The 15,206-nt window shown below is 40.9% G+C and overlaps 1 protein-coding gene across 6 annotated transcripts in view; it reads right to left on the minus strand.

Moving 5' to 3' along the window:
• Positions 1-9,855: 9,855 nt before the first annotated feature.
• The window catches only part of ZHX2 (zinc fingers and homeoboxes 2), a 215,556-nt gene continuing 210,205 nt past the window's right edge, over positions 9,856-15,206 (minus strand). For all 6 annotated transcript variants that reach the window (XM_072603184.1, XM_072603179.1, XM_072603181.1 and 3 more), the window contains one exon: positions 9,856-11,168. In XM_072603184.1, the coding sequence (XP_072459285.1) occupies positions 11,050-11,168 (119 nt within the window). In that variant the 3' untranslated portion in view covers positions 9,856-11,049. The remainder of the gene's footprint in view (positions 11,169-15,206) is intronic.

Consider the following 15,206-nt stretch of genomic DNA (forward strand, 5'->3'; position numbering starts at 1 on the left):
GCCACTTGGGCCTGTGGCAGAGTTCATCCTGAGGGTGAGTGCAAAGAATTGTTGTTATGCCAGGCTCAGGACACAGCTTGCTTGTTGGGCCTTACCACTGGAAATAGGGTGTCTCCTAATAGCAAAAAAAAGAGGAGTAAAAAGGAAGGGGTGGTCCTGGCATGGGGACCTTAACAACAGGATAATGGTATTCCATTACATGCATATACTACAGTCTGTTTAACTATCCCCTAATTGATAAATGGCCAAAGTATGTGAACAGGTAGATTTCAAAGGAAGGAATCCAAATTTTCAGAGCCATTTGAAAAAGCACCATAGTTTTTTTCTTTCTCATGGTTCCTCCCATTCATTCTAATTCTTCTATGCAACATGACTAATATGAAAAAATGTTTAATAAGAATGTATATGTAGAGCCTATATCAGATTGCATGCCATCTTGGGGAGCAGAGAGGGAGAGGGGGAGAAAATTTAAAACTTATGGAAGTGAATATTAAAAACTAAAAATAAATTAACTTAGAAAAGAAAAAACACCACAAATCAGTAATACTCAGAGAAATGAAAATTAAAACCACTCTAAGGTTCTACCTCATATCCATTAGATTGACAAAGTTGACAAAAAAGGAAAATAGCGAATGTTTAAGGAGCTTTGGGAAAACAGGCACACAGGAAAACAGGGTATCTGTTAGTGGAACCATGAATTGGTAGAGCCTTTCTGGAAAGCAATTTGGAACTATGCGCAAAAAGTAATTAAACTGTGCATTCCCTTTGACCTAGCAATACCACTCACTACTAGTCCTGTATCTCAAAGAGCACAGAGAAAGAGGAAAAGGACCAGGGGTGTGCTAGTATTAACATTCAGTGCTCTGAAAAAAAAAAAAAACAGTGAGGATATACTTTTAAGCTTAATCTGCATTATTAAAATTATCTCCATCCCTTTCTTAAATCTAGATAATTAATAACAACAGCTATCAAGCCCTGATTTGTAGTCTGTCAATTTTTGCTCACACTGAACATTTTCCAATGGGCTGTGAGCCCTTTCAAGTTAACTCCCCTGAAAAGTATTCATGCAGAAAACTATATCTGGCAGCTCTTTTGTTCTAGTTGCAAAGAACTAGATACTGAGAGCTTTGTCTTTGAAGAACTGAAATATTCCAGGATTCTCTTACCAATATCTGCCTCTTTCTCCTATCCCTAACTCCAACTTTGCAAAGTTTTCTTTCTGATATACTCAGAGACCACTCTCCACCTGAATTCGACCAGGTTGGAGGTCCTCAGTTTTCCCAAATCAAGAAGGTAGAGCCATTGATCTGTGGAGCAGGAAAGCGTGCTCTGCTGCCAGTAATCATGATGAGTACACTGCCATGTTGCTTCTCTCCCTTCCAGGTCATTAACGAATGTCAGATTCAACCTCAGCCCTCCTAGGATTCCTTTGTTTTTTAGTGAGAGGTCTTTAAGTTTGCCTATAGCAAGCCTCTGAAGTCACAGTTAGCTAACATTTCTGAGCTGGTGTTTCTTTTTTTTAAATAATATTTTATTTCCCCCCCAATTATGTGTAAAAGCAATTTTTACCATTTAAAAAAAAAATTTTGAGTTCCAAATTCTATCCTTCCCTCCTTCCCTTTCCCCCCTCCCTGAGACACTAAGCAATGATATAGGTGATACATGTGCAATTATGTAAAATATTTCCATATTAGTCATTTGTGCAAGATGACTTGAACAAAAAAGAAAGAATGAAAGAAAGAGAAAAATAGTATGCTTCAGTATTCAAACATCAGTTCTTTCTCTGGAGGCAGAGAGTACTTTTCATCATTAGTCTTGGGATCATCGTTGCATTGCTGAGAATAGCCAAGTCATTCATAGTTCTTTGCACAGTGTTACTATACATGATGTTTTCCTGGTTCTGCTTGCTTCACTTTGTATCAGGACATGTAAGTTTTTCCAAGTTTTTCTGAACTCTATCTGCTCATCATTTCTTCCACCACAATAATATTCCATTGCAATCATATACCACAACTTCTTCAGCCATGTCCCAATTGATGGGCATCCCCTCAGTTTCTAATTCTTTGCCACCCCAAAAAGTGCTGCTATAAATATTTTTGTACAAATAGGTCCTCCCCACCACCTTAGTTTTTAAAAATCTCTTTGGGATACAAACTGAGCAGTGGTATTGCTGGATCAGAGTATGCACAGTTTTATAGTCCGTTGGGCATGGTTTCAGGTTTGAGGTGGTGTTTCTTAACTGGCCCCTAAAGAGCTGACCATGTGTTCTAGAGGTAGTGACTAGTAAGATCTCTGTGGGAGAGTAAGGCAGCTGTAAGGAGTCTGGTTTATCATAGCTTTTACAATGGGTTTGTATTTTCCTGAACTCCATGTATTCTTGGGGAGAATTTTTGTAGTGGAATATACTGCAGGTACTGTATGTCAGAGGTGTCAAACACATTGCCTGAGTGCAACCCTAATCAGATTAAAATGTAATTGGAAAATATTTAACAAAATAAATAAGAATGCAATAAAACACAGATAATGTTAATATGTGGTTTTCTAAGTCAATGCGCCACTGGGTGGGGTCCTTATGTGTGGCTTGAGTTTGACGCCACTGCTACAGGTCACTGAAAGGCTGAGTAGTGATGATGGTGAATCACAGGTCAGCAATGTCTTTGTTCTTGACACCTGAGAGGCTGGGTTGTGTAGAGGTCTGACTGATGGATTTGAAGTTAGGAAGATCTATCTAGGTTTGAATTTTGCCTTATAGATGTTCACTGGTTAGGTAACCCTGAGCAAGTCACTCTATGAGGCTTGGTTTCCTCATCTATGAAATGGGATTAACAAAAGCACCTACTTCACAGTGTTGTAAGGATCCAATAAGGAAATCATGCAAAGCTCTTGGCAAACCCTAATGTACTATATTGTGAGTAACTTGGGAGCATACACGTGCCAGAAGTTTTGGTACCCCAATGGTAATGATCGGTTAATTCAGATATTAAATTGGCTGTTATCATCTCAAAAGGCTTTCAGAACACATTTAGAGAATTTAGAGCTAGAAAGGAATTTTTAGAAATTATTTAGTTTATTTTGACTCTCATTTTATAAATGAAGAAACTGAGGTGCAGAGGAGTTAAATGACTTACAGCTTAAAAACTGGCTCCCAGAGAATGCACAATGCACTTTGATTTTTTTGGAGGCTATCAGGGTTAAGTGAATTACCCAGTGTGACACAGCTAGTAAATATCTGAGCTTGGATTTGAACTCAGGTCCTCCTGACTTCAGGGCCAGTGCCTTATCCACTGTGCCACTTAGCTGCCCTGATAATAGACTTTTAAGATTAATCTGCATTATTAACTTTTTCTTCATCACTTTCTAAAATCTAGACAATCAAGAAAACAGTAAATCAGGCTCTAATTTGTAGTGATTTACATGGGGTGTAGGTAGTCACACTGAGAACTGAACAGTTGCTTTCCCTGGTTGGAGGTGGTTCCAGCACCCTCCTGCAACAGTCACACAGGTACCAAGTAGCTAAACTGGAATCTGAACTTGGATCTCTGGGCTCTATGTCTAATGCTCCACCCACTCAGCCTTAATGCCTGTCTCTTTTGTGATGAGGGTCTGCCTTAAGGGGATAATAGGATCAAGTGGATTCCTGCTCTTCACTGGGCAGATCACCAGATGCTGCTTTGTGGTATCGCTTGCATTTTTGTCTCATGTTGATTTCTATTCACTGTCTTGGGTTGTTTCAAGTCCAGCCCCTTAATTCCAGGATCTATGTGGGAAGGGGATCTCACATATGGAGAGGGCAATGGAGGAGGAAAAGCCCCAGCTCTCAGAAGATAATAACTAGGTTTTGACTGTGGAAGGAAATGCTAACAACCTGCCCCTCCCTCATACTCCAACCTGTAATTTTTTCCATTGCACTGACTTTATTTTGTGGGCTTCTGCTCATTCTTGGTTCGTTTGTAATTCCTTTCCCTGTTAATGCTTCCAACATCTGCATCATGGAGGCTGCTCATCACTTCCATGCTGTTTCTCTGCCTTCTGGGACTATTTAATGAGCATCAAACTCAATTCCAGCCCTGCCAGGATTCCTCAGGCTCCTTTATCGGCAGAAGGCAGCATTTATAGCCCTTCTGCCTTCTCATCCTCCCTGAACCCAACCCTATTTCTACCCCTACTCCATTCCCACCCCTTCATGGTGCATCTCTCTAAGGCAATTTAAATGATTCCTTCAAGCAAGACGGTGTGAGAGACAATAGCAACGGTTTCACAAAACCAAAGGGAGAACTTTCTGGAAACATCTGTCTTCTGGCTAATTTCTGTACCTAATGAATTCCTTGATAATTTGTTATGCCTTAAAAAACAAAAAGCGCGTGTGGGAGGAGGAGATACGTCTCCAATCATAGGATTTGAAGCTGGAAAAAATATTGCCATCTAGTCCAACCCTCTCATTTTATAGATAAGGAGACTGAGGCTGAGGAGGGGACGTTTGTTGCCCAAGGCCACATAGATAGTATATCAGAGGTAGGATTTGGACTTAATCAATCAATGAACATTTAGTAAGTGCATACTATGTGACAGGCACGGTGCTAAGAGATACAAAAAAGAATAAAAGTTTGTGCCCTGAAGGAGCTCACAGTCCAATAGTCATGACTCTAGAGCCAGTGCTCTTGCCAATGAACCACACCCTACTAGTTCATAACTGTTACTTTAGGTAGGAAGCATATTGGATCTACATTAATCAGCTCAGCCCTTAGTATAGTGCCCTGCACACAGCAGGTACTTAATAAGTGCTCATTGACTTGTTAAGTGAAAAGTCGACTGCATGAATGAAAAATGAGTGATCTTAGAGTTAGGAGGTAACTGAAGATCCGATCTAAATATATGATTTCAGGAAGGGTAAACAAATATCCTCTCCATTTTATATGTAAGGCAACTGGCACCTAGAGATACACTTAAGGTCATCTAGTTGATGACTGGAAGTACAGGAACACAGGTATCTCTTCCTTGTTCAATTCACTTTGTCCACACCACATCAATGATTTAAGACCCTGGGGTTTTTACTTACTTTTCATCAGCAGGACACATCTCTTAGAAGACTTTAGATTCTCAGAATACCCTGACAGTTATTCCCTTTAGAATCTAGGCTGTCTCTACAAACATCTGACTCCTAATTCAATTCTTGAGGGCTCTCATGTAGGTTAACAGAATCCACATTGTGTGTGTATGTGTGTGTGTATGTGTGTGTGTATGTGTGTGTGTGTGTGTGTGTGCAGGTATGTGTGAAAAATCGATGATAATGTCTGGTGAAAATCAACTAGAAGCCCACCACGCCCCATGGAAAAGAGAAGTGACTTGGAGGATCTGAATTCAAATGTCACCTCTGACACTTATGCTACCTAGCTGCCCCACATAGTAGGTATTTTCTTGCTGCCTGTTTGCTCCCACTTCTCTGAGGCCAAACAGATCAAGTTGAAACCTTCTTCTCTGTGACAGTCCTTCAAAAATTTGAAGACAGGCAAGTATGTAGTGGTAGCCAACTCAAATAAAAACTGGGTCTACTTAACGATCTCAGTAGGTCCCATATTAACTGTTTTAAAAGGTAATATTCACGCTTAGTTAGGGGCAGCTAGATGCGCAGGGGATGAGTGCAGGGCTTGAAGTTAAAATATGGCTTTACACACTTACTAGCTGTGTGACCCTTGTTGTGTTGTCCAGCCTTCTTTTTTGAAGAGGACCAATGATATTATGGGATGATGTCTTGACTTGTTTATGAATTGTATTGAAATGAGGCAGTTACACAAACTAGGCAGGTCACTTAACCCTGTTTACCTCAGTTTCCTCATCTCTTTTTTAAAAAAAAATTATTTACTTTTAGTTCTCAACATTCATTTCCACATTATTTTGAGTTCCAAATTTTGTCCCCATCTCTGCCCTCCCCCAACCCAAGACACTATGCATTCTGATTACCCTTTCCCCCAATCTGCCCTCCCTTCTATCACACCCCTCCCTTCCCTTATCCCCATCTCCTCTATTTTCTTATAGGGCAAGACAGATTTCTATACCCCATTACCTGTATTTATTTCCCAGTTGCATGTAAAAACAATTTTTAACATTCATTTTTAAAACTATGAGTTCTAACTTCTCTCCCTTCCTCCCTCCTTATCCATCCCCACAGTGAGGGCAAGCAATTCAATATAGGTTATACATGTGTAGTTATGCAAAAGATTTCCATAAAAGTCATGTTGTGAAAGACTAACTATTTCCCTCCATCCTATCCCCCCATTTGTTCTATTCTCTCTTCTGACCTTATCCTTCCCCAAAAGTGTTTACTTCTAATTACCCCCTCCTCCCATTTGCCGTCCCTCCTATCATCCCCCCTACACCCCACTTATCCCCTTCTTCCCTACTTTCCTGTAGTGTAAAATAGATTTTCATACCAAATTAAGTGTGCATGTTATTATTCCCTCCTTAAGCCAAATGTGATGAGAGTAAGCTTCATTTTTTCCCTCTCACCTCCCCTTTTCCCCTCCACTGAAAAAGCTTTGTCTTGCCTCTTTTATGAGAGATAACTTGCCCCATTCTATTTTTCCCTTTCTTCTCCCAATATATTCCTCTCTCACTTCTTAATTTTGTTTTGTTAGATATCAGCCCTTCCCATTCAGTTCACCCTGTGCCCTCTGTCTATATGTATATAATCCCTCCAACTACCCAAATACTGAGAAAAGTCTCAAGAGTTACAAATATTATCTTTCCATGTAGGAATGTAAACAGTTCAACTTTAGTAGGTCCCTTATGATTTCTCTTTCCTGTTTACCTTTTTATGCTTCTCTTGATTCCTGTGTTTGAAAGTCAAATTTTCTATTCCGTTCTGGTCCTTTCAACAAGAATACTTGAAAGTCCTCTATTTCATTGAATGACCATTTTTTCCCCTGAAGTATTATACTCAGTTTTGCACGATAGGTGATTCTTGGTTTTAATCCTAGATCCTTTGACTTCTGGAATATCATATTCCAAGCCCTTTGGTTACTTATTGTAGAAGCTGCTAGATCTTGTGTTATCCTGATTGTATTTCCACAATACTCAAATTGTTTCTTTCTGGCTGCTTGCAATATTTACTCTTTGACCTGGGAGATCTGGAATTTGGCTACAATATTGCTAGGAGTTTTTCTTTTTGGATCTCTTTCAAGAGGTGATCAGTGAATTCTTTCAATATTTATTTTGCCCTCTGGTTCTAGAATATCATGGCAGTTTTCCTTGATAATTTCATGAAAGATGATGTCTAGGCTCTTTTTTTGATCATGGCTTTCAGGTAGTCCCATAATTTTAAAATTGTCTCTCCTGGATCTATTTTCCAGGTCAGTTGTTTTTCCAATGAGATATTTCACATTGTCTGCTATTTTTTCATTCCTTTGGTTTTGTTTTATAATTTCTTGATTTTTCATAAATTCATTAGTGTCTATCTGCTCCATTCTAATCTTTAAGGAATCATTTTCTTCATTAAGCTTTTGGACCTCCTTTTCCATCTGGCCAGTTCTGCTTTTTAGGGCATTCTTCTCCTCATTGACTTTTTGGATCTCTTTTGCCATTTGGGTTAGTCTGTTTTTTAAAGTGTTATTTTCTTCAGCATTTTTCTGGCTCTCCTTTAGCCAGCAGTTGACTTGTTTTTCATGATTTTCTTCATCACTCTCATTTCTCTTCCCAATTTTTGTTCTACTTCTCTTACTTGTTTTTCAAAATCCTTTCTGAGCTCTTCCATGGACTGAGACCAATTCATATTTTTCTTAGAGGCTTTGGATAGAGGAGCCTTGACTTTGTTTTCTTCTGTTTGCATGCTTTGGTCTTTCTTGTCACCAAAGTAAGATTCTATAGTCTGATTTTTTTTCTGGTTTTTGCTCATTTCCCCAGCCATTTACTTGACTTTTGAGCTCTTTGAAGGTAGTTCTCTGCTTCCATGGGGGGTGGCAGGTGTATTGTCAGCCACTCGATCCCCCCACAATCTGTGGGCCTAGAACTCCAGAAATAGTGGCTGTAGCTGCCCCTGCTGCTGCTGTGGCTGCCTCGGGTTCCTCAGCCCCTCCCCCCTCAGCCACCCTGGGGCTGGGGCTGGACTTCTCCACTCTCCTGCATAGGTTTTTCCCACTGACCTTCCAATTTATCCTTAGTGTTTTGGAGTCATGAAGTCTGGAAACCACCACAGGTGTGAGATTCAGTCTCCCCAAGGCCTGGTCAGGTCCCCTCTGTGAACTTGTGGCCCACTGGACTGCGTTCTGCTCCCAGCATGATGCGATAGACACTTCCAGCGATGTTCCAGGTTGTCTTGAGCTGGAGATTTGCTTCACTCCACCATTCTGTGGGTTCTGCAAGTCCAGAATTTGTTTAGAGCCATTTTTTACGGGTATTTGGCTGGGCTTGGCAGGAGTGCTCTAGTTTCCTCATCTCTAAAAAGAGCTGGAGAAGGAAATGGCAAACCATTGCAGTATCTTTGCCAAGGAAACCCCAAAAGGGGCCCTGAAAAGTTGGACATGACTGAACAACAGTATCTATGCCTAATTGTATTATTTATTTATTAACTATTTCTCAAGTGTATTTTAATCTGGTTCAGCTCCACTGAGTGTTGTAGGCCAAATGTTTGACATCTCTAGTGTAGTGTATATGGAGCCAGGTTTGCAAGTAAGAAGACCTTGGTTCAAGTCTTCTGCTGGCCATATGACCCTGCGGAAGTCATTTAACTTCTCAATATGCCAGGGAATTCTCTTAAGATTATAAACTGCAGAGGAAATACCCACCTGGATTTGTAGAGGGAATTAATAATTGCCTATATCAATTAAATGACATGTCCAGTCCCTATTCCTTATTATAGCTTTGAAGGAAAATAAGTAATATGGAAATGTTTTAAGAAATTTAAATAAAACTTCAGATTTTAAATTTTAAAGTTCAATTTTAAATTTTAAGAAGCATTTTAAGAAAACTTCAGAGTTTCCAGAGAGAACCTTAGAGATCCTCTCTACTGACCTATACTACAGAAAGAACTCCCGAACCAGCACAGCCTACAAATTGGACATGGTGGCACATGCCTGTTTAGACCCCTGACATGGGAAGGCTGGGGGGGCAGGTGATTGGCTGAAGAGTTCTCAGAAGTATAGGCTAAGTCTGAACTAAGTTTAGCACCAACTCCATGAGTCCTGTGGGATGAGGCGGAGGGCAGGGAAGGCACCAGCAGGCCTAAGAAAGAACCAACTATCCCAAATCAGAAAAAATGAGGCCCATGAAAGCTTCTGGGCTGAAGAGCAGTAAGGTCAGTATGTGGGGGATTGTTTTATTTCCAGGCTGGGCGAAATAGGGAGAACCAGCCTCAAGAAACAAAATCAAAAAGCCCTCTAGCATACAAGTGGACTTACCCAACTCTCGCCTGAAGACATTCAATCTAAGGGAGCCCTTTATTTCTATTCCACTTTGGGTTGGATCTCCTCTTTCGGATTTTCTTCCCGACAAGGCTAAATCTGTCTCCTGGTAATGTCTATCCATTGCTCCTAGTTCTGATCTGGGGGTCAAACTGAAGTCTAATACTTCTTCTATGTGACCCTTTAAATACCTGGAGTGGGCTATTATGTCCCCCAGCCCTTCCTTATGAATTCACCAGTGTGGAAACTTCCTTATAAGACTTGGAGAGACCCCAACAGTTATGACTTGCTTGTCCTGCCTTTAGGAGTCACTCTGGCCAAAATGTTCATCCCTCTATGGCCAATTTAATGGTCACCTCTGAACTTAGCAAGCCTGGTCCAGTAGGGGAGAAAACACCCAAGTCCCTGATCTAAGGGATCCTACTGGCAGTAACAGAATAAAATAAAGAAAAGAAGCAGAGGAAAAAGTTATAAAAATGTTTAATCTGTTTTATTGAGTAACAACAAATGAGCAACAAGTTATAAAAGTTGGTTTTATCCACACTCCCTAGACGTTCTGATTTGTGCGGTGTGCTGAAGTAGGGGGTGTAGGTGGGGGTAAGTTTGCCAACACAATTATTCGTACTGCAACATTTACATGAGATATCTTTCATTTTATTTTTCCAAGTTAGGGGCATTTGAAAAAAGTGCACTCAGGGATCTAAAATTGCTTAAAAAAATAATAACGGTGAAGGCTTATGCAGAGATCTTGTCAATTATCAAACCCACAAAAAGGCAGTTAAGATAAAACAAGACCCCAAACAGTTCATCTTGGTACCATCCAGGTATAAATTCCATCTTTGAAAAAAAAAAAATCCTAAGAAACACTGGAGTTTTTCCTCCATTCATCTTGGTACCATTCATGTATGATGAATTCCATCTTAGAAAAAAAAATCCTAAGAAACATTGGAGCCCTTCCTCCTTTTATATAAAAAGGTGCTTAAAAAGGACAGGTGCATGCCATGCAGCTCTTGGGCCAAGAGCTTGGCTGGGGACATACAGTAGTTAGGCAATCAGCCCCCGCTCCCAGCAGTGCAGAAAGCCTTTTATGCAGGGCTTACAGCAGGGAGTCCCATGCAAACAGCTGGGAAGGAAAGGGGGCTAGGACTGGGTTTGAGGTTGCTCTGATTACAAGCCACCTCTGGGGTAAACTAAAAGGAGATTTCCCTGCACACCCCATTGGAAAATCTCCTCCCATTCCAAACTAGGTCTAAAAAATGAAACAAAATCATGAGAATCCCTCCAAAACCCAGATGCAGATATAGTGGTTGCTAATTCTAAAAACAAAAACCAAGAAAAAAGAGGAAAAAAAAAGCCAAAAAAAAGCACACATTACCAGCCTCCCCCCAAAAACCTTGCAAGCATATGATCTGTAAAAGCAACTGGAGCCGATTTAAAAAGGTAACAAAATGGCCACGTTGTACAAATCAATTCCAGTATCGCAAGAGGTTGGAGGCATGAGAGTGGGGTGAGGCGGGAGGGCAGAAAAGGGAGGAGCAATCTATTTACAAGGACCCTTTGAAAATGCAGTAGTAGGACTTTGGCACTATGAACAATTCCATCCGAAGAGTGCTCCTATGGGAGTGGAGGCCATGGAAACGCAGACCCCCTGGGCAACTCAACTTGGAGTCAGCGGTCCTTGGTGATCTTGTCCAAATGCAGGAAGAGTGAAGTTCTCTGCTCTCTTCACAGACAGAGCCCCACTAATGATCGGAATAATAGGTCTGACTGGTTTATCTGAAAGGGAAACACAAGTATAAAGTATCAGTGAGATGTCCATCATTCACGAGTTATGAAAGTCTCTTAGCTGATCTTCCAAACTGGACCACTTGCAGATTCTTCCTGGGGATAGGAAAACAAAACAGTATTCAGATTTTTCATAGCATCAGAGTTTAGAAGGAACCTCTGAGGCCATCTGGACCAAACTGTATTTGAATATACATCCTTTCTAAGACATTATCTATCTAGCTTTCACTTGAAGACTTCTAGTGAAGGAAGAAAAACCCCACAAATTCCCAAGGCAACTCATTCCACTTCTGCATAGTTCTAACAATAATAATGGGCAGCTGGGTAGCACAGTGGATAGCCAGGCCTGGAGTCAGGATGACTCCTCTTTCTGAGCTTAAATCTGGCCTCAGACACTAACGAGATGTGAGGCTCTGGGCAAGTCACTTCACTCTGTTTGCCTCAGTTTCCTCCTCTGTAAAATGAACTGGAGAAGGAAATGGCAAACCAGTCCAGTATCTCTGCCAAGAAAAACTCTAAATGAGGTAAAAAGAGAATCAGGCACAACTGAAAAAACAACAAAGATGGGAAGGTACAGCCTGGATGACAGAATTCAACATGATCTTGGATCACAATCATAGATTAGTTGAAAGGGACCTTTTGAAGTTATCTAATCCAAGTCCACTCACTGCATGGATAAGGAAAATGAGGCCCAGAGAGGTTAAATCACTTAATGAAGGGAATCAATAGAACCTGAGAGCTAGGGGATACAGTACAGGGTCTGGAGTCAGGAAGAACTAAGTTCAAATCTGGCCTCACTTACTGGCTGAGTGACCTGGGCAAGTCATAGCCTCTGTCCCTCTCAATTCCCTCAGCTGTAAAATGAAGATAACATTAGCATCTCCCTCTCAAGGTTATTGGGAGGATGAAATGACATTTATAAAGCACTGACCATAGTTGCTGGCACATAGTAGATGTTTAATAAATGCTTGTAGTCTTCTTTCCCTCTCATTTTGTTTGCTAACTAATACACCTCTCATTTGATAGTGTTATAGTGTCAAAAGAAGCACAATGTAACATGGTCTTTACCCAAAAAATCACTTTAAAACCTTATAATTGGACGCAGTGGCATTTAATGTTTATTGTACTAGGCTATATTTTAACTCTATATTCCTAGTAAGTTGCCCAAAGGAGGCACTTAAATTGAATTAAATTCAATGGCTGAAGCCCAGTTTGTGTTGGGCAATTTATAATGTAGAGAATACTGGGTTCTTGGTGGCTCCTCATCTTTTCTTTTTCTGATTGCCTTTCTGACCAGAGTTTGCTGCCTTTTCTCACTTCCAGTAGAGCTGGGGCAAGTAGGTAAAACGAAGATTTCGAGGAAGGACCAAGGGTGTTGAGATTATTCACTTAAAGGAGATTAGTGTTTAGAGAAGATGGTAAAAGACAGAAAGAGTTGGAGGGGCTGTGAGAAGGCAGGCACATCAGTACACTACTAGTGAAGTTATTAAGCTGATACAACTGTTCTGGAAAAATTGTGGAATTCTAAAGAAACCTAACTGAACTGTTTACATGTCAGGGTGTCCTAGCGGACACAGTTCTGGATGTGAAATTAGGAAGACCTGAGTTCAAATCTTCTCTCACTTACTTAACCAGCTTACTTACTAGCAGTTTCCTCATTTGTAAAATGGGGATAATAAAACACCGCTCTCTCAGGGGTATTTTTGAGGATCAAACACATGTAAAGTGTTACAGTTCAGGCTTGCAAACTTTAATGAACTATGTAAATGTTTGTTATTATTAGACACTTTGATCTAGTGATACATCTATTGAGCATATATTGCAAGGAGGCCAGAGTCCCACATCTAGCACAATAGTTATAGCTGCATTTTCTAGCGTAGTAAAAAATTGGACACAAACTGCGTACTTTTGTTTGAGGAATAGCTGAAAAAATTGTGGTCTAAGAATGCAACAGGCTATTAGTGCACTATAAGAAATAACACAAGGAACAGCGAGGTGGCAGCTTTGGAGTTAGGAGGACCTGAGTTCAAATTCAGCTTCTGACACTTACTAGCTTGTGTGACCCTGGGCAAGTCCCTTAACCCTGGCAGTAGTAGCAGCAGCAGCAGTAGTATTAGTAGCGGCAGTGGAAGAAGAAGGCGGAGGAGAAGGAGAAGATGACACAGGAGGAATTCAGGGAAACACAGGGAAAACTGGAATAGGTATACGTGAATGAGGAAACCGAACAGACACTGTAGTGACAAAAATGAAAATACACCAGAAATCAGATTCGATAAAAGGCCCAGCTTTGGTTTCAAAGAACTTTCTTGTCTGTGGAGATAGGGCAGACTATGGGTGCAGAATGGTGTATACGCTAACAGATTAGGTTTAGCTTACCTGTCTGCCATTGTTATAAAGGAAGGTTTTCTGGGACTGTGGGACAATAGTAGTAAAGGGAAAAACAATAAAGTTGGCTGAGGGATATTGCATACGTGGTTAGTTTTTATTAGGTTCTATTTATGGTTTCCTGTATCAGAGGTTAAGTGAAAATTATTCGGCAATGTGTCACAACTCAGACTGGTTATTAGGTTTGAGAAATAATTTTACCTTACATCATATCAGGAATGTCTACAAAACCATACAGCTGACAAAGAGTGTTCGCATATGGTGCATTACTAGCAAAAGAGGGTCTGTGGGGTCCATTATGTGTGTAGGTAAAAATAACTTGTGCTATTTTCTGAAGCTCACAATGCAGCTACACTAGCTGAGCATGGCCTCTGGAGTCATTCTACCCCATTCTGTTTAGTTCCAAAGTAAAACCACTCATTAAAGTATCTCTTGTCAGGGAATGGCCAGTTCAAAGTACAACACTGGAGGAACAAGGTGTGGTAGGATGCCAAGAACACTGGGTTTAGAACCAGAAGACTTGAGATCAAGCCCCTGTTCTGATATCCTATCACTAAAGAGGGATGATCTTTACTCTTATGCAACTCAGTTTCCTCATCTATTGTGTTTTTTTAAAAATTATTTTGTTATTTCCCAATTACATTTTAATCTGGTTTGAACAGTGTTGTAGGGTGTGTCTGCTGTCTCTGTCATAGAGGACATTCCTGATTGGGTATGGTTTGGATAAGGGGGGGAGGGTAACAAGCATTTATATGACACCTACTACGTGCCAGGCAGGGGCAGCTAGGTAGTACAGTGGATAGATCACAGGGCCTGGAGTCAGGAAGACAGATTCCTGAGTTCAAATCTACCCTCAGATACTCTGTGACCCTGGGTAGGTCGCTTTACCCTGTTTGCCTCAGTTTCCTCACCTGTAAAATGAGCTGAAGAAGGAAATAGTAAGCCATTCCAATATCTTTGGCAAGACAACCCCAAATGGGGTCATGAAGAGTTGGACACGACTGAACAATAACAAAATGTACCACGCACTGTCACTTTACAAATATTGTCTGATCCTCAGAAGAACTCTGGGAAATAGGTGCCATTATTACCCCTATTTTACACATGAGGAAACTAAGGCAAACAGGGTTAAGTGACTTACCCAGCGTCACACAGTAAGTGCTTGAGGCCAGATTTAAACTTGGGTTTTCCTGACTTCAAGCCCAGTACTCTACCCACTGGACCACCTAGCTGCCTCTAGACTGGACGACTTCCCTCCAAGTACCATAGATCCAGAGCTGGTGAGTCCTATGAGGTCATCAAGTTTGATCTCCTCATTTTACAGATAAAGAAAGTGAGGTATGGGGAGGTTAGATGTGACAGGAGGAGGGGAAGGGACTATGAAGCCAAGTCCCCTGATTCCAGAATCAGTGTTCCAGAATCCAGACTCCCTTTGAGCGACCTCAGGACATGACTTCATCTCCTTGGGAGCTCCCTCCATCTACAGAGCTCTCTCATTAGGTTAGGAGCTCCTTGAAGGGAGGGGCTGTCTTTTGCTTCTTCTGTAGTCTCAGCACTCAGTACAGTACTGGCACACAACAGGTGTTTAACAAACGCTGACTGACTGCTCATGATGTGCAGCACTAAATTCTTTTATTGGAGAAA

Source organism: Notamacropus eugenii, chromosome 4 (assembly GCF_028372415.1).
Source record: "Notamacropus eugenii isolate mMacEug1 chromosome 4, mMacEug1.pri_v2, whole genome shotgun sequence".
Lineage (NCBI taxonomy): Eukaryota > Metazoa > Chordata > Mammalia > Diprotodontia > Macropodidae > Notamacropus > Notamacropus eugenii.